Genomic DNA, 20,078 nt, shown 5'->3' with positions numbered 1-20,078 from the left:
GCAGTTATAGTAACTGCATGTGTAAATTAAACTCCTACTTTTGACTCTTAGGTCTCACAGTATAGAGTCGTGATTTTTATTTTTTTTCCTGCAAATAAAAATTTGGGATTGCAGATTTCTAATCCTTATTCCTGTGGCAGTGGTCTCCGCAGCACAGGGAAAATCAATTAACTTCTCTTGAGCTGGTATTGCCTATCTGCAAAATAAGGGTTATATGGATTAAGTATGGACCAACCAGAGGAGTGATGTTTTGCTTCTGCTTGCAGGCTGCAGGAGCAGTCAGCAGAGACGATCGAAGCTCTGCATGCAGCTGGCATGAAGGTTTGGGTGCTGACAGGAGACAAGATGGAAACTGCCAAATCCACCTGCTACGCCTGCAGACTCTTCCAGACCAGCACCGAGCTGCTGGAGCTGACGGCGAAAACGGTGGGCGAGAGCGAAAGAAAGGAGGATCGGCTCCATGAGCTGCTGATGGAGTACCATAAAAAGCTGATTCAGGATGTTCCCAAAAACCGGGGAGGCCTGAAGAGGTAAGTGAGCAAGAGGACCCAGCCTGTGTGCATTTCGGATGCAGATGCAAAGTTTATAGAGAAATAGGACCATGTTGTGGCCCGGGGGACTCGCTGCTTGCAGGCACTGCAGCTGGCTGCTTCTTTTTGCTCGTCGTCTCTAGTATTAGTTGGTTTTGAACTTAATTACACAGTTCCCTTAGTGAAGGGCACATGTTAAATCCAAGCTTTTTAAGATTGCTAAGCCCCCCCAAAAGGGATGGGAAGAAGATTAATACAAAAGCAATTTCTTTTCCACTAAGATGATACAATTGGCTACATTGACGACTTAAAGTCTGATTTTTTTTTTATTTCAAATCTGGTCCTCGTTGTGTTGCAGAAGCTGGACGTTGAGCCAAGAATATGGCCTGATTATAGATGGCTCAACACTGTCGCTGATACTCAACCCTTCTCAGGACTCCAGTTCTAGTAATTACAAAAACATCTTTCTACAAATCTGCTTGAAGTGTACTGCAGTCCTCTGCTGCCGGATGGCTCCTTTGCAGAAAGCACAGGTATTTACTCTACTTTTAACTGACTGAAGCATATCATTAGGTGATGTGATGCACTTTTAATCCATTGGCTGGGACTTCTCCAGGCTATGTGTAAGCCTTGTCTGAGCTTGAGTGTGGTGGAAACACAGCACTCTTTCAAATCTGAATGTAAAACCTTTGTTTAACATGTTCGCAGGAAGCCACAAACCCAAGCCAATTAGAAATAGACAAAACCCCCTGTTTGTTCGTTTTTCCTTTCCAAATTTGTCAAGTGGAGTCCGTGACTTCCTCAAGCCAGCTGATGGTCTCCAAGCCTGATAAACAGCATGTTTCTTCCCCTCTTCCATGGGAGGGTTTCCTGCCCCCTGAAAGGTGTGAGAGGTCCCATCTTCTGGAGAGCAGGGTCTGGCAGAAGGAAAGGACAGGACACTGCTGCCTGGGATTTGTTTTTAAACACTGTCCTTCAGCCCTGTGCAGCTGGATCTTGGCTTTTGCTCTGGTTGGTGACTGCAAAGGAAATAACGAGGGCTTTCATTAATCTGAACTTTCCAGGTATTATTTTGCTGCTGTAAAAGCCAACTACTTGTTCTGGGGAGCTCGTGCAAGTGGGGCAGTGGGGGGTCTCTGGAGGATTTTTAACTGAATTCTTGTTTTCTGCTGCTATCCTTTTTTAAAATCTTTTAGATTGTACGAATGGTGAAGAACACAAAAGGGAGCCCGATAACGCTCTCCATAGGGGATGGCGCAAATGATGTTAGTATGATTTTAGAAGCACATGTTGGAATAGGTAAGACCTTTGGAAACACCCGTCAGACACCTAAGACCTGTCTGCTGTTGCTGGGGCTCACTGTTGAGGTGCAGTCAGTATTTCTGATTGCACGTAGCTAAACTGATCCCACTAAAAAAAATGCGGAAAGTCTGATGTTGCTTGCTTTGGAGCCAGGATTTGACTCCAGATAAATGCTTGGGATCGTCATATACTGCTCACCTTTGATAATACCAAACTATAAACGGATATGATTGTGATAAACTGCAGATTGTGTTCAAAAACTCCATAGCCAAATTCAAGGTGGCAAAGTTGCTTGCTGGTCAGAAAAAAAAGGCATAAGTAGTAAACTGATGGGTGATTACTGGCAGTTGTTGCAAAGGCAGTGCAATGAAAATATCAGACTTTAATAGGACTAACTGGTCACTGCTGCTAGTAACTCAATGCTGGGGACCCACACATGTTTCCTGGGGGCTGATGCTCAGTTATGCTGTGTCTGCCTTGTCTGTATGACTGACATCAGGCGGAAACTATCCTCCTTTCTGCAGATTGGCATCAGAGATATGGGAATTACTGGAGATTTTTGTAATACCACTAAAAAAGGGGCAGTGGAAGAGAAAGGGCAGCCTCTTTATTTGGGGCTGTTGGAAATGCCGTGGTGCCCTCTAATGAATGGAGTCCCAGTGCAGTTTGTTTGGATGTGGCTTTTGAGTGAACAAACCCGTCTTTCTTGAGCTCAGCTCTGCGGGGATGTCTCGGGAGGCTGAGCGTCTGCAGTGAAATAACTAGGCTGTGAGAGATGCGGGCAAGCCCATGGGGAAACCAATTCCTTATCTTTTATCAGCTTTGCTTAGATACTCTTCACCACACTCTCTTACATAGGAACTCAGACAGCAACCTAAATATAGCTTAAAAACTCCAGAGGCAGGTCTGAGTGTTGTGGAGCCAAAACCACGCTGAGCCTTGCAGCACGTTAGTGTTTTGCTCTCCTGGGGCACTCGAGAGAGAAATAGGGAAATGGGGCCTTTCGCATGCCTTGAGACACTGAGTGATGTGAACAAACCTAGTGGGTAGCATCGTTCCAGATTCCAGTCCCTTAGGGATTAACCCCTTGCCACACTTCTGTCTCCAGGTATAAAAGGCAAAGAAGGACGGCAGGCTTCCAGAAACAGCGACTATGCTGTGCCAAAGTTTAAACATTTAAGAAAATTGCTACTAGCACATGGGCATTTATATTATGTGAGAATAGCACACCTTGTACAGTATTTCTTCTATAAGGTAAGGAAGTGTGTGCAGCTTATTTCTTTGTTTATACTATGGATTTCTTTGACAATAGAAAAAATAGTAAATGGGAAAAAAATGTGTAGGACATTTTGTAGCTCTGTTTTCCTTCCCTAAAACAGGCTGTATCTCTGCCATGTGCCTGTCAATTGAAATGTGCTTGTCAATTGAAAACAGTGCTTACAGGGGAATGTGAGCATGACTTTCTTCCAGTGTCTTCTGCACATACTAGCTGCTCATTGGATTAGTTTTGTGCTTGGTAGAAAACAATGCCCTACCTTGTCTGATACTGTAATATTAGACACTAATGTCTGATAACAGGAAAAATTATTTGGATTTAGATTGAAAAGTCAAGCGCTTTCCTGCTAACCATTTGTCTCTTGTTTTTCTAGAACCTTTGCTTCATTTTACCGCAGTTTTTATACCAGTTCTTCTGTGGATTCTCACAGCAGGTAACTTCCAGTAACATGTCTATAAAGCCAGGATAAAAAGCAATGAAGCACAATGAGGCTTCCTAGCAGAGACTTGACTTTTGGCATCCTGTCCCTTCCTCACCTCGCTTCAGAGGACAGGAGGAACTGACCTTGTTGCTCAGCACCGTGTCTGAAGCATAATATTTTTGAGACCCATAACTGAAAAGAAAGAAACCTGCTTTCTTTCCTTTTCCATCCACCACCCATAAACACAGGTGGACACCTTCCTAAAGTAGTGAGAGAGGGGTTTAGCTGGTTTGTCAGCACCTGATTTTTCTTGAGAAGATGTTTTCAGGCTTCCTGATTTTTTCTCCTCTGCTACATTTCCCCACATGAAAGGTGTCTTTCAAAAAGAAGAACAGTTTGTTCTTTTATGACAGGCTTTTTAAAAAAAAAAAAAAGACACATGATGAGTGTCATCAGAGCCTTGTGTAGTCCCAGTGAGCGTCAGAGGGACAGCTCGTGTGGTGAGTGGGTTCGAGTGCTTGGAGACGAGAGCTTTCATTTTTGTGTCAGCTCATGAGCTTTTGTGTCTATTCGGGCTCAAAAAGTAACAGTGAGGAAGAGTAAATGATAGGAGATAATTCTCTGCTTGTCTCAGCAGAACCACTTGCTTTTTTTTTTTCCTTAAAAAAAGAAGCTATAATTCCTCTAAAACAGTCTAGTCTTCAGAGAGTCGCAGGAGACATCAAGTGACAAGCTACAGAAAAGCTGTGATAAGGGCTGTTTAATCACGTTTTTCTGGAGAATGAGCTGGAGATGAGACCAGCCAGTTACAAAACTTCCCAGCAGTGGGAGCGGTGTCCTGGCCACGTAGCCTGCTGGTGCCTTGGCCCCCTGGCATCGCATGGAGCATGACCCCTATCAAATGAAACTGTCCTATGTGGCTATGACAAAGGTATGGATCTGTAGGGTATGTACGGAGACAAGGGCTGGAAACTTTTAATCTCTTTGTGGGGAGACTTTGAAAGTGGAATTTCTGTCTCATTGTACCCTTTCTTCCTCTTTTAAGCCACTGTACGATGCTGCTTATCTTACCATGTACAACATCTGCTTCACATCACTACCTATCTTGGCGTACAGCCTCCTGGAGCAGCATATCAACATTGACACGCTGACCTCAGATCCTCAGCTGTATATGTAAGTAGCACTGGACTTGGGTAAGCCTCTGCACAACTTGGTTAACCACAGTTTAATTCTGTCGGTGCAGGAGCGTAAGCAGGTGTCCCTGCCCCATGTCAGTGATGGGGTTGCTGCAAACTGCAGAAAAAGCTGTTTCTGTCCCTGCTGGTTCTGCTGCTGCTGCATTAGAGCTGAGCAATGTCCTATTTCTACTTATTTATGCTCTCTGACAGTACCTAGTCTAGGAAATTGCACTGCTGTGTCTCTATAAAAAAATAAACTGTAGGCGGAATTCTTCATCCTTAAGAAAAATCAAGCTGTGAGTGTGGCCAGACCATTCATTCATGTTAGCTTTGAGCCAGGCAGCATAAGCCAAGCACATGATAGAGCGTGTAATGGATGGAGGGGAGACCTAGCTTTCAGGAGGAAAAAGATCCATTCATTTTCAGAAAGATGAATGTTCCTGAAGCCCAGCTCAGACAGGTAGTTCCTCAGCTGGTCTAAATGGATACCCTCCCCCAGGCCTCCCCTCCACAGGCCAAATCCCCATGTCAGAGACTATTACTGGGGAACTCCGCTCAAAGTTTTCTGCCACATTGCCTACAGCAAGCCCAGCTTAAGAGGCGACTGCCTTTCTCTGCTTTGCTGGTCACTTTCTCTCCTTTTGGCTGCAACTGAAGGGGGCTCCAACCTCCTACAGAAACCAAGATGCTTCCATCTTCCACCCCTGCCCTGCAGCCCTTCAGCAAGGACTAAGAGGCTTTTTTTTGAGGAAGCCCCTCTTTGTGCATCACTGTTACCAATTCCCTTGCCTGGCAGTAAGCTCAGTGCCGAGTTCACCTCTGTGGAGAGAGACCAGGTCAGGGCTGCTTTGGCCAGGGCTCTGTGCAAGCCCTGTTGCCATTGTACGATGCTCCTCAGCTGTGTAGGAGCTGTGTGTGGCAAAACTGTGCTCGAGCCAAGAGTGATGCCTTTGCAGGGACAGAAAAGGAATTAGCAGGTATCTAAAGGTACTGTGTGAAAGTTGCTTTAGGTACAGAAAAATCAGCAAATGCAGCAAGACCTGTAAGGCTAGGAAAGAGCTTGAGTGCTTTTGAAGTAAGCACTCAGGTCCATGATTGATTAGACTTCTGTGTTCCTCCACTCGTATGGCAAAATGCCACCACATGTATTTTTAAATAAATTGGTAATTGAATATTGTATGGCACAGACCAATAGCACCAGGCCTCTGTGCATTCGCCTGGTGCGTTCTCTATCTCTGGGGTCTGTCCATTGAGGGAAAACAGATATAATTGTGCAGGCAGATAGCTTTAGTTTGAATATTCATGACTGTGCATGTGTTGCTGAATGCAGAATGACTGCTGTGCCTCTGCTGTATGAAGTGCTGAGTTGCTGCAGTGCAGATCTCTAGTCTGAGGCGCTGTAAAAAGCCTGTTTACGATGAGCACTGCAGGATATAAATGGGAATGCAAAACAGAGCTCGCAGTGAGGAAGTTGGTTGTGTTTTCTCTCCTTGCAATAAAACTCACTTAGTCTGGTTTATCCACGCTTCTTACTCATACCCAAATTGCAGTATGTTAGAGTATTGTCACTGCATCATCACACATAGGATTCAGTAGGGATTTGTTTTGGAAACTGCAATTGTAGGAGCCCAGCACCACACTGGTTTGCAAGGCGCGTCTTGCTGAAAATCATGTATTGCCTTAATAGTTAGGAAGAAAAATGAGAAAAGAATGGGGATTTTTGGTTTTGCCATAAACATACTTTTTTCCCTCATCAATCTTCAAAGTTTAAAGAAAGTAATTTGAAAAGATAATGATGCAGGAAACTTTTTTAACTCCCTCCTGCCCTGATGGCCACTCTCCAGGCTTTGCATGCGGTCTGTGCAGAGCTCTGCCCGTAGCGCATCAGTTTGCTGCTGCTGCCTCCGTGCCAGATCTCATCCTATATTCAGCCAAGAGCCTCCTGCTACAACCCCCATGTTAAAAACGCCCACCATGCAATTCAGGAGGTTATTTTCAGCCTGTGCAGAAAACCACCGCTTCCAGGAACGGGACTTCAGAGCTTTTCTCAAAGAGGGAGTTTGTGCATTCAACAAAAAGAGGGAAACACACCACGGATTTGCTACATCCTGTATGGCTGCTCTTTAGCATTGCCCTGGTTTTAAAATTCAGCAGTTAATGTCAGATAGTGCGGGTGGTGCAGGGCTGCAGGAGAGGCTCAGGACAGTGTTACAGCTGTTTGCTTTAGGCTGGCTTGGATTATAATGCAAGTTACCTAGAGGAGGACAAAACAATTTAATATGCTGAACCTCTTATGATTTATCATGACCAGCAGCTGCATATGGCAAATGTTGTTTGCGTCCTGTATGCTGGCAGATATTTATGTGTTTTACCTCCTTGTCTCCTACAGCAAGGGCTTGCTCCAAAGCCTGCTGATCACCTGGCTGCGAGAGGTTTTGCAGCGCATCCTAAATGTGACGGTGATGTTCTTGTTACTCCATCTCTTGGCAGGAAGGTTTCAGATAATGCAATGCTGCAGTGGAGACCGTTCCTGTACTGGACCTTTCTGGGCGCCTTTGAAGGACTCGTGTTTTTCTTTGGGGTTTATTTTCTTTTTCAAAATTCATCATTGGAAGATAACGGAAAGGTAACACCACCAAAAAAAGAAAGAGAAAGATGAGCGTTTCTTTTGTGCACTGCCTCTTTTATGTGCCTGGCAGGGAATATCTACACGCTTAATCTGTGCGGTGTGTCTCGAGTCTTGTCCGATGGCATAGCCTTGCTTATGGTGTGATTCTGCAGCAAATGCTTGACATAAAACGTTATCCAAATTGCCATGGAAACAGGGCAGAGCTGGTTATACTCAGTAGGTAAAATAACTAGTCTTACACACAGCTTTATTCGAACCTGGTGAGCTTTGCGCAGCGCTCTTCCACTCTTCTGCGTGGTCCCAAGCATTGGCCCAAGGCAGAAGCAGTGTCCGTCCTTCCCACCAGCATACTGCGTGAAATTTAGCACGTGTTTGGCTGGTTACAAGCAACTGAATTAGCCCACCTTGATAAGATGCCGCTTGTTAGCGCAGACACGGTACAGGGCTGCTTGTGGGCTGCACCTGCTCTGGGGTGTGATTTCAGCCTCCCTCCTCCCTTTGCAAAGGGGGAAGGCTGGTGCTGGGGTTTTGCTACCGTTTCAAAGCCAGCATAAGTTAGCACCGCTGTCAGAGCAAGCAGGCTGTTCTTCTTCTCCCTGCTGTCTGCTTGCTTGTGCTTCTTGTGTCGGGACAAGCGCTTACATCGCCACGTGAGCGAGGTGTGGGAGCTCTCTGGGTTAACTTGCACAGAAAGGAGGGAAAAAGAAAAGACTGATTTTTTTTCTTTTTCCTTTTTTAATCTTTTTGCCGGTTAACTGATTACAGAGCAAAGCATTAGCGCAGTGTGCCTGCCATGCACGGTGGCCTGGGCTGTCTCAGGACCCTTTCCCCAAGGCGCAAAACTTCTCTACACCATCATATGACACTTGAAAATAGCTTAACTTTTTTTAGTGGCTAACACTTGGAGAAAAGCTGAAATTTATGTGTATATATGCATACATTGCGTCAATGCCAACGTTTGTGGCCCCAGCTGTAAGTGGTCAAGCCCTGTATTGTAGATTCAGTGCTTTTCTGTATTTATAGCCATTCTGGCTGTATTTGAATAAAACATGAAGCACTGATATGTTCTGCAAATGCCTTGAGAGGTCAAGTCTATGTGGCACTAAAATAAGATCTGTGGTTATGTCCTGTTTTGTAAACACTTATGCCTGTAAGAACTGCTACCAGCAGTTGTTCATAATATCCATGTATGTTTGATTGACTCCTTTTTCGCTCCTATTGCCTTTAATTTTTTTGCATTTTTTGAAAACTTTTACATTTCACTTTCTGTTTTAATGTATGCATTCAGATCTTGACAGCCTTTGGTAAGCATCCCTCCCATTCATTGCCATCATTTGGATTTATATACAGTATCTGCTTTTCTTTGTTGTGCATAGTCACTAGTATCTGCAAACCAAACCAGATGAAAAAATACCCATTGGTGCATTCTGCAAATGGGACTAAAACGAGACTATGAGCAGAGGTGTTGCGAGAAAGCAGAAACTGAGTAAATTACCAAGAAATCATGAAATACAGGTGGTCCAATGACTTGTATCCTCGATCGACATTGCTGTTAGTAGGAGGTTGTACCTGTCACCGTCCCAACTCTGGGTCACCCATCTGTGTGGCACTGCATGGCACGGGGTAGCATAGTGGGCGGCGAGTCTTGCGGGGTGCCCGATGCCTCTCCGAGCATCAATCCCCCGTAGCAGTCGCTCCATCCTGTCCTTCCCCTCCGGTCCCTGCTTGCACCCCTGTCCTCATCATCGTTTCTGTGCCTCTCCAAGGAGATGGACCGAGACGCCTGTGGCAGCGTAACGTGTTTTTCAGGTTTTTGGGAATTGGACCTTTGGGACGATTGTTTTCACCGTGCTGGTGTTCACCGTCACCCTGAAGGTTAGGATCTTCCTTCCTTTTTTCAGTTGCTTATTGCAGTCATTTTCCAGTGCATGTGCTGTAAAATCGGGCAGTAAATGTGTTAAAGATGAAGTTTCTCTGAATATGTTTCCCACCACACTTAAATCCTCTCCTATTCCGTAGAGGCAAAACTTGCTTATTGACCACTGTCCTTTGTGTAGTCTGTGGTCTGTATTCCTGGGCTGTGCTGGTCTATAAGTGTTTATGTTTTGTTTTGGTTAAATAGTTTTCCTATTTTTTGCCCTCTTTTGAGAACTCCAGTTGGTTTTGGTTGACTTTTCCCCACGCTTTCACCCCTTGGCATTCAGTTCCAGCAAGAGGAGAGGGACAATAGACAACTTGGGTTTGTCCACCTCGTTTCAGCTACCCCTAAGCACCCGAGGGATAAAACAAAAGCACATCTGTCAAATAATAAGAGCAAATCTGCTCTGTTTCACAGAGCTTTCCAGAAAGAACAGTTTGCATAAGACCTTACAAAAGGTCTGTTATGTTTAGTTCAGGACAGCAGGTGGTGGCAGGAGGCAATTTTACAGCCCTTGTAACCTTTAGACATTTCTTCCCTGTAGCATCAGAGGTTGCATCAAATTTATTCTATTAAAAAGTGTCAGTTACAATTAGAAACTCACTGTTTCCTTGTTGACATTGTGCCAACCTGTAGATACTGAAAATATTCTCCCTGGTGCACATACCCGGAGGGGTAGCTGTTAGGAGAACCTTCAACCTTACTGTAAAAGCAGTCTGAAATTTCATATAAATACAGTCAAATACACTCTGCATCTAATGCCTGTTTTTTGTGTCTCTCTTTAATCACACAGCTAGCATTAGATACCCGATTCTGGACGTGGATGAACCACTTTGTGATTTGGGGCTCCCTTGCCTTCTACGTGTTTTTCTCATTCTTTTGGGGAGGAGTCATTTGGCAAGTATCTTCTCTTCTTTTCACGGTGCTTTCTTAGGGGAATGCCCGGCACTGGCTTTGCAGGGGATGTAGCTGCACCATCCCCTCGTTCGGGCTATCCAGAGATTTAAGGATGGCAAGGTGTGTGCAACCATGCTCCTTTCTCTACCGGGGAGGGAAGGGATATCTCCATCCAATGCCTACTAAAAGCCAGTGCTGGAAGAGGGCTGCTGCATGATGTTTGAAGAGGTCTGATAGCCTGATTGCCATCCAGGGTGCTCGGCTTTGGCAAGATGTGGTTTGCTTTTCTTCCTGCAGGGTCATTTCTGGTGCTGAGGCCCTTGTCTTTTTTGGGAGGTTCTGGGGTAAATATTTCAGGATCTGTTTGTGCATGTGGATGGAAAAGGAATGAAAAATTGATGGTGGAAAGAAACCCAGTGATACAGAAGGAAGGAACAGACGAGGCAGATGGCAAAGCAAGAGGACCCAGCACTCTGGGGCAGCTTCAGAAGAAGAAATAAGCAGGAGAAAGCGCAGATCCTGCTACTGAAATCTTGGATCTGAGTAGGAGAAGAAATTCTCATTGATTTGAGTGCAACCAGCATTTTAGGCTTAATGTCTTGCAAAAGCAGGCAAGCAATAGTACATTACAAATATTAGTTTTCTGTTTCCCATGCTGGAGTAGGTGTTCATGTTGACGTTTGCAGTATCTCCCATTTTACAGCTTTGCTTTCCCATGGGCTAGTGCCACAGATTATTGGCTAGATCCTTGACCCAGCAGCCTGCTAATAAAGATGTGGAACTGATGTAAATATTTTAATTGAGGGTCCCAGGCTTTGTTTAACTCTTCAGTGTTCCTAACCAACAGATACAGATCTCTGATCTAGCCAGATCTCTCTGCTGAAATGTGTGTTTTCTCCTGGTGTGTTTAACTTGCATAGCTCAATATTTTTGAGTTAATGCTAAGCAACAACTGCTTTGGGATCCTTGTCATCAGTTATGTGAGGCATTTTTCACAAGCAGCTGTCAGTTCCCCTCCATCAAGGGAGGGAGGAAGAGGCAAATAACCTATTGGGACCAGGAGTCTCTGGATTTCCACCATCAAAAACAAACCAGAAGCTATAGCAAAGTCCAAAGTTGAAATAAAATTATGTGGGTTTTAATAAGGTGAATAATTTATCTCTCAGTGATAGTAGCAAAATTGGTGATAGTAGCAAAATTCAAACCACTCCCCGTCCCAAAGTGAAACAGATGTGGAAGATGCAAAATACATCGTATAAGGTGACAGGACAGTCCTCCAGAACTAGTACAGTTGAAGACAGGAGATGTGTTGGGAGAAGGATGGACAGTGTGTTTCTGTGCAGGCTGTATCCATCTCCATCTGAAAGGGAGGCATTACTGGTAACAGTTTGATCTGAATCTGCCTTTGATTCTCACCTTCTTGGGAGAGTTGTATTAACCAGAATTTATGTGTATCTTTTCTTTTTCAGGCCTTTCCTGAAGCAGCAAAGAATGTATTTTGTATTTGCCCATATGCTGACTTCTGTTTCCACGTGGCTGGCAATAATCCTCCTGATCTTTATCAGCCTTTTCCCAGAAATTCTTCTAATAGTTTTAAAAAATATAAAAGAGAAAAATCATCAGGTAAGGAACAAGATGGTGTATCGCACTGTATTTTTAGGAAGACCTCTCTTAATCTTAAGCACGAGATGAACCCGTAACAGTACTGCATACCACTTGTATCTTGAGGAAGGCTTTCTAGAGCCTCATCTTGCTCTTTCACATGCCAGAAATGTCAAGAAGCTCATCTAAAAATACTGCCTAGATCTGTAGTGAGGAGAGACTCAATCCGTGCCTTTCCTTAGTTGCCTTCACTGGATGGAAACCTGCCCTCTCTTATAAAAGTACAGTAACCCTTTTCCAACCTGAACTGATCATCAAACCCACCATATCATGTCCTGAAAAAAAGCTGCTGCTTTTTATGTCAAAGAAGGTGTCTACAATGTTCCCCTTGGGTATGTTCTCAGGTGCTGGTGCAGGGGGAACAGGGTCAAGTCTTGTCACATCTGCCCACCCCCCTTAATAACCGAGAGCTCGTACCATGGCGTTAGCCTGCAGTGTCTAGCTCTCCTTGAAAGCTGTTAAGAAACCTGACAACTTCCCTCTGCTGCTGGGGAGGGGGGCTTGTTTTAGAAGTGTAAACCATCTCCGAAACGTTTTCTTTGTCACTCCTGCAAATGGTGAATGCCGGCGCTGCTGGGCTCACAACTCACACTGTGCCAAAACAACCACCCTGCCCCTTGCTCTCTGCTTGCCCAGAGGTGCTGAACACCCCTGCAGCACTGTCCCCCACCCTGGGCAGCCCCTGCTCGCCCTCCGCCGCTCCTTGCGCCTTCCCTCCCTCCTGCAGCCCCTCTCTTTCCCCCTCCACCATCAGCAAGTCCTGCCTCTGGTCAGCACACAGCATATTGCCAGCTGGCCCCGGCCTCTGGCTATGATGTTTGCATGTCCTTGGGGCACGGCCAAAGGGACAGGGGCCAGCGCTGCTGGCACGGGGTCGCCCCCCACCCCGTCCATACCCAGCAGATGCTGGCAGACTGGGTTTGGCCAGGGTGCCAGGGTGGCTAGAGCCAGCCGTCGCTCTGCCTGGCAGCACGGCTGCAGGATTTGGCCAGCGCAGAGGTAGCAGCAGCGTGCAGAAGTGGCTTCTGCTGTGCCCCGGACCAGCAGCGTGGTACTAGCAGACTGGTGCTCAGCTGGTCCGACTGTGTCCCAGGAAACCATGGGATGACCTTCCCAATACTGAGATTCAAACCAGGCTTCTCTCCTTGAAGCTCTGGTATCCCATGAGGTTTCAGCGTGCTTTCCTCACCTGGGATAACTTGTTATCTTTGGTCCTTATTTATAAATGATTATTATCTCGATTAAAAAAAAAAAAATCTAATGAAGTAGTAAAGGTTTTCCCCTGCCATAACATTTGAAATACAATTTTGGCATAGTATCAGTGAAGTAAAACGCATGTCTGCAAGACAAAAAAAAAAACCAGAAACCCAAACCATTAAAGTTGAAAGCAAGAGAGATTGTAAAAGAAGTATGGTTGAATTCTTTGAGGCTTCGTGTAATTTATTCCAGTTGAGTATGATTTAATAGTTTCTAGCTTGACACCCCTATTGAATAGGTTGGGAGCAAATTGCTTTCAACTGTGGACATAGGACAGTTCAAGGACAGTGACCTGGCAGGGTGATCTGAGGGTTTCTGAGCCCCAGCTCAGCTCCCCTGAGAGGTGACCCATTTTTGCCTTCAGCTGTTGGCTAGAAGATCCATTCCCCCATGCAATACTTGGTTTCAAGAGTGCTTTATATGCATTAAAAAAAGGCTCTTGTGAAATCGTTTAGCAAAGCAAAGTGAGTCTCAACTAGGAAAAGTCTCTTCATATGTGCATACCAAACTAGACACAGGCTGAGCCATATTTAAATGTACATTTTGAGTAAGAGCTTTATAAAGTGCCTGAAGCAGATACCAGCTTTAGATGTCTGTGTCAGCGGTCAGACACTGAAGTGAGTCACCTCATTTGTAAAGGCATCTAAGACCAGGTAGATGATTTCAGATCTAGACGCTTTCTGAGAATCCTGACCTTAATATTAAAAAAACACCAAACATCAGTTTCCCAGGGGGAGCATTAAATTAAAAACAAGATTAGGGATGGTATTTAGGTGCCTGAACCCCTGACTTGAGAGCTGAGGGTCACTTCTGGAAGGGGAGGATGGACTGAGGCCAGGTCGATGGGTGTTTGCCCTTGACCTCAACAGGACCAGGTTTCACCCCAAGTTCCCTATAACCCAGCCTGTCAGCTCTGCTCAGTCTTTATTAAATTTTCTGTGTGGAAATGCTTTGGTGTTTTTTGGTTTGGTGTTTTGGTTGTGTTGGTTTTCTTTAACCTGCAAGGCGCATTTGTGTTTTCCTTGGTTTCTGCCTTTCTCTTTCTTGTACTGCAATTTTCTGTCTCTTGTGCTGTTGTGAACTAGGTAACGAAGCGCCTTCCTTCCTCAGGAACATCCACTATCTTCATGCTTTCTCAAACTTCCAGCAATCACAGCTTTTCTTGGAGTGAATAAGGTGATTTCCTTTCTGAGTCACTATGTGTTGCTTGCTCTATTGCTTTTTTCCTCCTTCTAACGCCTAACTCCTGAAAACCCCTGTTTAGATTTGCTGACCCAGCAGAGCCCTGCTTCCCCCCCCCCCCCTTGCTTTAATTTAAATCTTTTGCTTAAATATTTCATCTGTCTCTTCCCCTTTGGTCTCCTGCCGCACCTCAGGTGGGTGAGCTGGTCGTGCTGGCGATGTCCAAGTGAGGTGGACGCGGCTGGTGCTGGTTACACTCTTCCCTGCTGTAGTTTTGTGTGTTTATGGACCAGATACAAACTTGTCTAAAGCGTGGGACAAAGTGGACTCGATTTTAATTGTCTTCTGGATGATTTGGCAAACAGCTCAGGCTTGTTTGATCTAGGAGGAGCTCCCCAAGTGCCCCTCTTGCCCAGTCCATCCCACGCGTTAGTGCTACCGGTGCTGTTTGTACAAGTGAATAAGCCACTGCACTCAACCCTCCCAACAAGGGATTAGTCTTGGACTTGCCCACTGTGGGGATGGCGGGGCTACCCCACAGCCCAGTGTTCCTTGAAAACACGTCCCTAGCGTTTGGTTTCACTGCAGATCTCCACTATTACTCGCTATTTGAAAAATGCCAGTTATGTGGAGATCAAGGATGGCTTCCTCCTCCCTCAAAAGCACCTGTAGCATAAACCCCCAAGCCTGAAGTTAACCGTTTCAGGAACCAGGGCTGGTTTCTGAATACCCTCTGTGCCTCCTGCACTGCAAAACCCAGCCAGTATTAATCACTGTGTTATCTAGGGAGTATGTATTGCTACATCCCTTATGATAGGACTCAGCTGTAAAAAGGTGTGGGGGTGTGTGTGTGTATCTACGTTGTTCGACCGTTAGGCAGGGGCAAGCGTCGCGTGTGCTATAAGTCTCTTTGCCTCGCTGTTGCAGAGCAGCAGGAAGGCACCTGATTCATTGTCGGCCAGACCTTCTGTCAGACCACTTCTTTTAAGAACATTCTCAGATGAGTCTAATGTGTTGTAACAGGTACCCTGTCCAAAGGAGTTGGGATGGTTTTAAAAGGCATCGATTAACCAAATGTAACCTCTCCAAACCAATTAAACTGTGGTTCTTGTAATCCTTTTGACTATCGGTGTGGGGCACCTGTCCTTGTGGAATGGAGATGCAATGCTTGGGATGCATTTTAATTTGGGGACGTTGTGCTATCCAACCTCTTCAGAATCCCATGTGTGTACAGATTCTCTCAAACTGAAATATTTTGCAGTATGTAAACAAATCTTTCAATATAACTGATATTTTAGTCTAATGTTAACAGAAAATTTAATCTGAGAATGCAGTCAGTGAATCGTACTAACAGTGGTTATAAAAGCTAACGCTGATGTATTTACAGTGAAGTATTCAAATCTCAGCTATTAAAATGATTCCAGTATTGCATCTGAATTGTACCAAAATATCTTTTTCTAGGGTGCATGCTCTTCTGTCAGATAGAAATAAGTACATTTTAATTCATCTGCATAGATTGAAACTAAATATGTGTACTTGTCTATGTATGTCAACATACAATACAGCAGGCATGTCTCTGTGTCCGTATGTATATACGCACACAGAGAGCATCCTAGCGCAAGTTTACTTGATTTTAAACATCGTAGTAAGCTGATAGCAGAATAAAAAAGTAAAAGTGCCTAATTAAATTCACAATTTCACTTTTAGTAAGATGTTACATAGCTGTGTGGTGTCTGCTGCAAACACAAAACTGCAAATTCTCTGCAAATCTCTCCTACCTTTGTACCCACACCTGCTTCTAAAGAAATCAGTTTAATCGGAATGGCAGGTCCAACAGCCAGGCTTGCCAGAGCTCCAAATGTGTCTGGCATAAATCCGGGTTTCTGCTTGCCTGGGCGTTGCTGGCAAGCTGAGTGGCTGTTCCTTCCCTGCAGACGTTAGGTGGTGCTCTCCACTACCATATACTGGTGCAGACTGGTGCAGGAAGCGGCTGGACTGGGGCAGAATGGAAGCTGCAGGGGACAGTGAAGCAGATGCCACTTTTAGACTTTATACGGCATTTTGCAGATTGTGCAAATTAATTTATCATCTTATTATTTGTTCCTTGGTTGTGAATGAAATTTGGCACTTTTATTGTGGTCTAATCATTCTTCTATAAAATGTTAAGTATTTTTTCTAAAAATAATAGAGAAAAAGCTTTCTGAGTTTGGGAATGTAATAATTGCAATACATGTGCATTTTTCCTTCTGATTTTTGCAGACTGACCCCTTTGATCTGCCTATATTAGTCTCATACAAACGTATAGAGAATGGTTATGTGAAGACTGAAGATGCTGTTACTAATCTGGCAGAAACATATCCTCTCAGGATACTTTAAAGTGCTCCATACAAACACTGCGTATTGTCACGCTGTAGGAAAAAACCATGGTTTTAACCTAACAGTTCTTTTTAATATTGCCAAGTACAGTAAGCAGCCATGCTGATAAAGCAGTAGCCAGGGCACTGGCCCCACGGTACCTGTTTGTCTTCGGGCTTGTGGCTTCCCCACCCCTCCCCCAAAAAATTCTGCAGAATTCGACGTTGTTGGAGGCTGAGAAAGCATCTTTAGGAATTCATCCAAAACAGCATGAATTGAAGTGCAAGAGAGCAATGCCAGCCCCATTTCACACGGGGGCTTCCTCTGCCCGCTGCAGGTCTGTCCGAGAGCAGCGGAGAGCTGCTGAAGTCTCTTGCTCTGCCTGACCAAAGAAGTAGCACAGACTTTAAACCCCAAACCAGTCCCTTCCAGCTCCCCAAAGGCACCGGGGAAAGAAAGCCTGCTCCTCTCAACGCAGAAGGCTGGATGCAGCCCTGCGAGCATCTCTGGTGGTGCTGGGGCTGCGACCCCTCGGCGGGGGGCTGCCCCCTCCCAGCGTTGGGTTGCCAGGCACGTGCGGCAGAAATACTTGAAAACTCGGGAGAAATCTTCACCGACGGTGCAAAGCCTTCAGTCGCGTATCCCTCCTCTGGGTACGGCTGGAAGCGGTCTGCGTTCCCTCCGCAGCCGTGGTATCCGTGCGGAGACCCGCAGTGCTGGGAAGCGCCTGAGCATCCTCCCGCAGCCGGTTTGCTGGTGGGTTTATTCCTGATGGAGCGTGAAGAGAAGGTCGTTTTCCCTCGTGTTGCGGCTGTTGGCGAAGGAAGGAAGCTTTTGTGGGGGAGGAAAGAATCTCAAAAGTTGGGCTGTGCCAGACTTTCAGCCGTTTTGCCCGGGTTCCTGTGGTTGTGCTTACGTTACTGCGCTGTGCAGTTGCTTCAACACTTTAAAGGCCTGAGCGACAGTGTGGTCCTTGGATGATCCCAGGGACACGGGCTGTGCCTGTAAACTTGCAGGCATATAAAACTGCATCTTGAGTTATTTGCACTAAGAAAAAAGAAGCCGGTTTAAAAATAAAAGGAAAACATGAACCTGATTTCATTTTACACTTTTATTTCATTTTTAAATTGGCATGTTCTTTTTAAATCTACCTGTACCATGGTCATGGGAACTTTTCTCTTTAGGTTGCACACAGCAGAGGTGAGATGCCTGACTCTCCGTATTTTTTTTTTTTTCCCTCTGATACTTCATATGTGGAAAAAGCAGCTTTTTTTGTTGCTTTAAGTCATAAGCAGTGACGGAGCACCCTGTGTGCCACTGCTGTCTGGTGTGAAGGTCCCCCCTCCTGCTGACTGCCCCTGGCCCTGGTGCTCTGCAGAGCGGTGCAGAGGAACTACTGCAAGAAGCGTTTAAGTCTCATTTCAGAAGTAACGAGCTCTATGCTGCGGCTGGGTTTGGCTCCCGCTTGCTCAGGCTTTGTGTCATTTACAGGCAAAGAAACAACAACTTGGGACTAGATAGAACATTCCCTTCATCAAATTTTGCTAACGGTGGACTATTAATTTTCAGAAGAATCGAATCTTGCTCTCTGGCTGCCACCTCTGAGGTCTGTCTTCGACTCTGGTGGAAGCAGGACGTGGATCAGCTGCAGGCAAATTTTAGCGTGCATCATTAAGGACTTTGCGATGGGCCTTACCCAAGTGGGAAAGGGGTGTGTGCAGTCCCTATGCCCGGTGGCTGCTCTTATACCACCCAGCATGGGAGGGGACGTATGGACAGGACCACTGTATTATATACGCTGCACTGGCCTCAACGCAAGTGGTGTGTGTTAGCACCGTGTTAGCAACCGCGGCTCGACTCCTTGCTGCATGCAAGTAAGGAGCTGCACTTCCAGCATGTGTCCCATGGGCAAAGCTTTTTTTTTTTCTCCTTTTTTTTTTTTCCCCTTTTCCTAGTTCATTTCATGGACCTAGAATTCAACTTGCAGACCTTGTCCCATTCTCAACTTTTCTTGCTAAAATGTGGTGCCTACAGATCGAGTATGCGATGAATACAATGAAGATATGCTCTATATGCCAAATCTAACCTTTCTCCTTAAATATACAGTTGCTGACTTGTGTTTACATAACCTTTAAAATGCGGGCGCTGAAATGCCTAATTCCTGTGATTCAAAACCATTCCGAGCCCAAATGGTCCCAAGCCTGACACCTTGCTTCTCAGTTTGTTTTGTGTCCTACTCTACTCTTAGGGTCAAAGTCTGTTCCCGTGAAATTCAGCTGGAGGTTTTGCTGATGACGTCAGTGGGAACAGAGCAAAGCTTGCCATGTATGTGTGAACTGTCCAAATAAAGCCACTTAAACGGGCTAATTTCTGGAGTCTGTTTTAAGACGGAGCCTTCTAAGAACCAAATCTTCCCATTTCCAAGTGTCCCGTCTCAGGATGGAGCAAGCCATTGCAATAGCTGTACATTCAAACCCAAGGCACGCGTGCTGAAAAGCTGGTTGGAATTAATGTGACGTGTCTTGAATAGCGGCTCTTTGGGGAAAATGCAGGTTTTCTTGAGCTTGGATCTTCAGCTAGTGCACTGGTGTAGTGCTGGGGATGCCAGGACAGCCGGGCTGCCCTGGACCTGCAGAAGAGCTGATCCACATCATTCAGCAATGCCAGAAGTGAAATTCCTATTGCTGTGGATGAGTGGTGAAATCAGGGGAAACAGGAGACCCCTTCTGGGGTTAGAGAAGGGAAGAAAAAGCGGTGGTAGTAACTGTAAGGTATAAGCCAGCAGGATGCTGAAGTGGCAGTAATCTGACAGTGATGCTGTGGTTGTTGTTCATGTACCATAATACGCGCTGCACTGTTACAGTGCTCGTTAGTCAGCTAAAAGGTCAGTACAGGCTTATCGGTGGAAAAACTTGAAGGAAAAAAGGCTGGGTTTTTTCATAATAATTCGTTGAAGTTTAATCACTGGCTAGTGACACTGAAAGATAAAAAACGTAATTAAGATTCCCTCTAAAACTGTTATGCGATAATGGAGGAACTTGGTATAGTCATAGCTACTTTTCAAAAACTAATCCTAATCGTTATGAGAATATTATAAATGACTTGGAATTGCGTAAAAGCTTAAAATTGAATTTGTATACACACAGTTGAAAAACTTACCTAGTACTGCACCATTTATCCAATTTCCCAGCTACAGATTTTTTTTAAAAAACATGTAGTATATAGAAAGTGTAAATTATATACAGGCAATGAGAAGATACATTTTCAGCTTCTTGTAAAAAAAAAAAAAAAAAAGGACTGCAACCTTACGTTTTTTTCACTTAAATGCAATTTTATACATTTATGTTGCTTTATATAAAAGAAATTGAATGTGAATGTTGCCTTTTATGAATGCAACTTGCTCTTTTTTCATTACAGAAACTTTTGTTTGAAGTAATCAATAAACTTTGGTATGTTGTTCTGATTAATATA

At 44.9% G+C, this 20,078-nt stretch overlaps 1 protein-coding gene across 8 annotated transcripts in view; it reads left to right on the top strand.

Moving 5' to 3' along the window:
- Positions 1 to 20,078, top strand: part of ATP11C (ATPase phospholipid transporting 11C) — a 58,572-nt gene extending 38,494 nt beyond the window's left edge. Inside the window, exons 19-32 of one of the 8 annotated variants that reach the window (XR_011329521.1) lie at positions 267 to 530; positions 889 to 1,063; positions 1,727 to 1,829; positions 2,941 to 3,086; positions 3,482 to 3,541; positions 4,575 to 4,702; positions 7,198 to 7,333; positions 8,625 to 8,640; positions 9,146 to 9,211; positions 10,048 to 10,151; positions 11,621 to 11,774; positions 14,156 to 14,246; positions 15,180 to 15,275; positions 16,512 to 16,550. Coding sequence is in view for 5 of the 8 variants with exons in the window: in XM_069811479.1 (XP_069667580.1) it covers positions 267 to 530; positions 889 to 1,063; positions 1,727 to 1,829; positions 2,941 to 3,086; positions 3,482 to 3,541; positions 4,575 to 4,702; positions 7,198 to 7,333; positions 9,146 to 9,211; positions 10,048 to 10,151; positions 11,621 to 11,774; positions 16,512 to 16,628 (1,453 nt within the window). In the remaining 3 variants the exon portion in view is untranslated. Of the gene's footprint in view, positions 1 to 266; positions 531 to 888; positions 1,064 to 1,726; positions 1,830 to 2,940; positions 3,087 to 3,481; positions 3,542 to 4,574; positions 4,703 to 7,197; positions 7,334 to 8,624; positions 8,641 to 9,145; positions 9,212 to 10,047; positions 10,152 to 11,620; positions 11,775 to 14,155; positions 14,247 to 15,179; positions 15,276 to 16,511 lie in introns of all 8 variants that reach the window. The other 7 variants (XR_011329523.1, XR_011329522.1, XM_069811480.1 and 4 more) reach the window with 7 other exon arrangements.

The sequence above is a fragment of the Haliaeetus albicilla genome, chromosome 23 (assembly GCF_947461875.1).
Source record: "Haliaeetus albicilla chromosome 23, bHalAlb1.1, whole genome shotgun sequence".
NCBI lineage: Eukaryota > Metazoa > Chordata > Aves > Accipitriformes > Accipitridae > Haliaeetus > Haliaeetus albicilla.
This window is presented reverse-complemented; position numbering and strand designations above follow the sequence as displayed.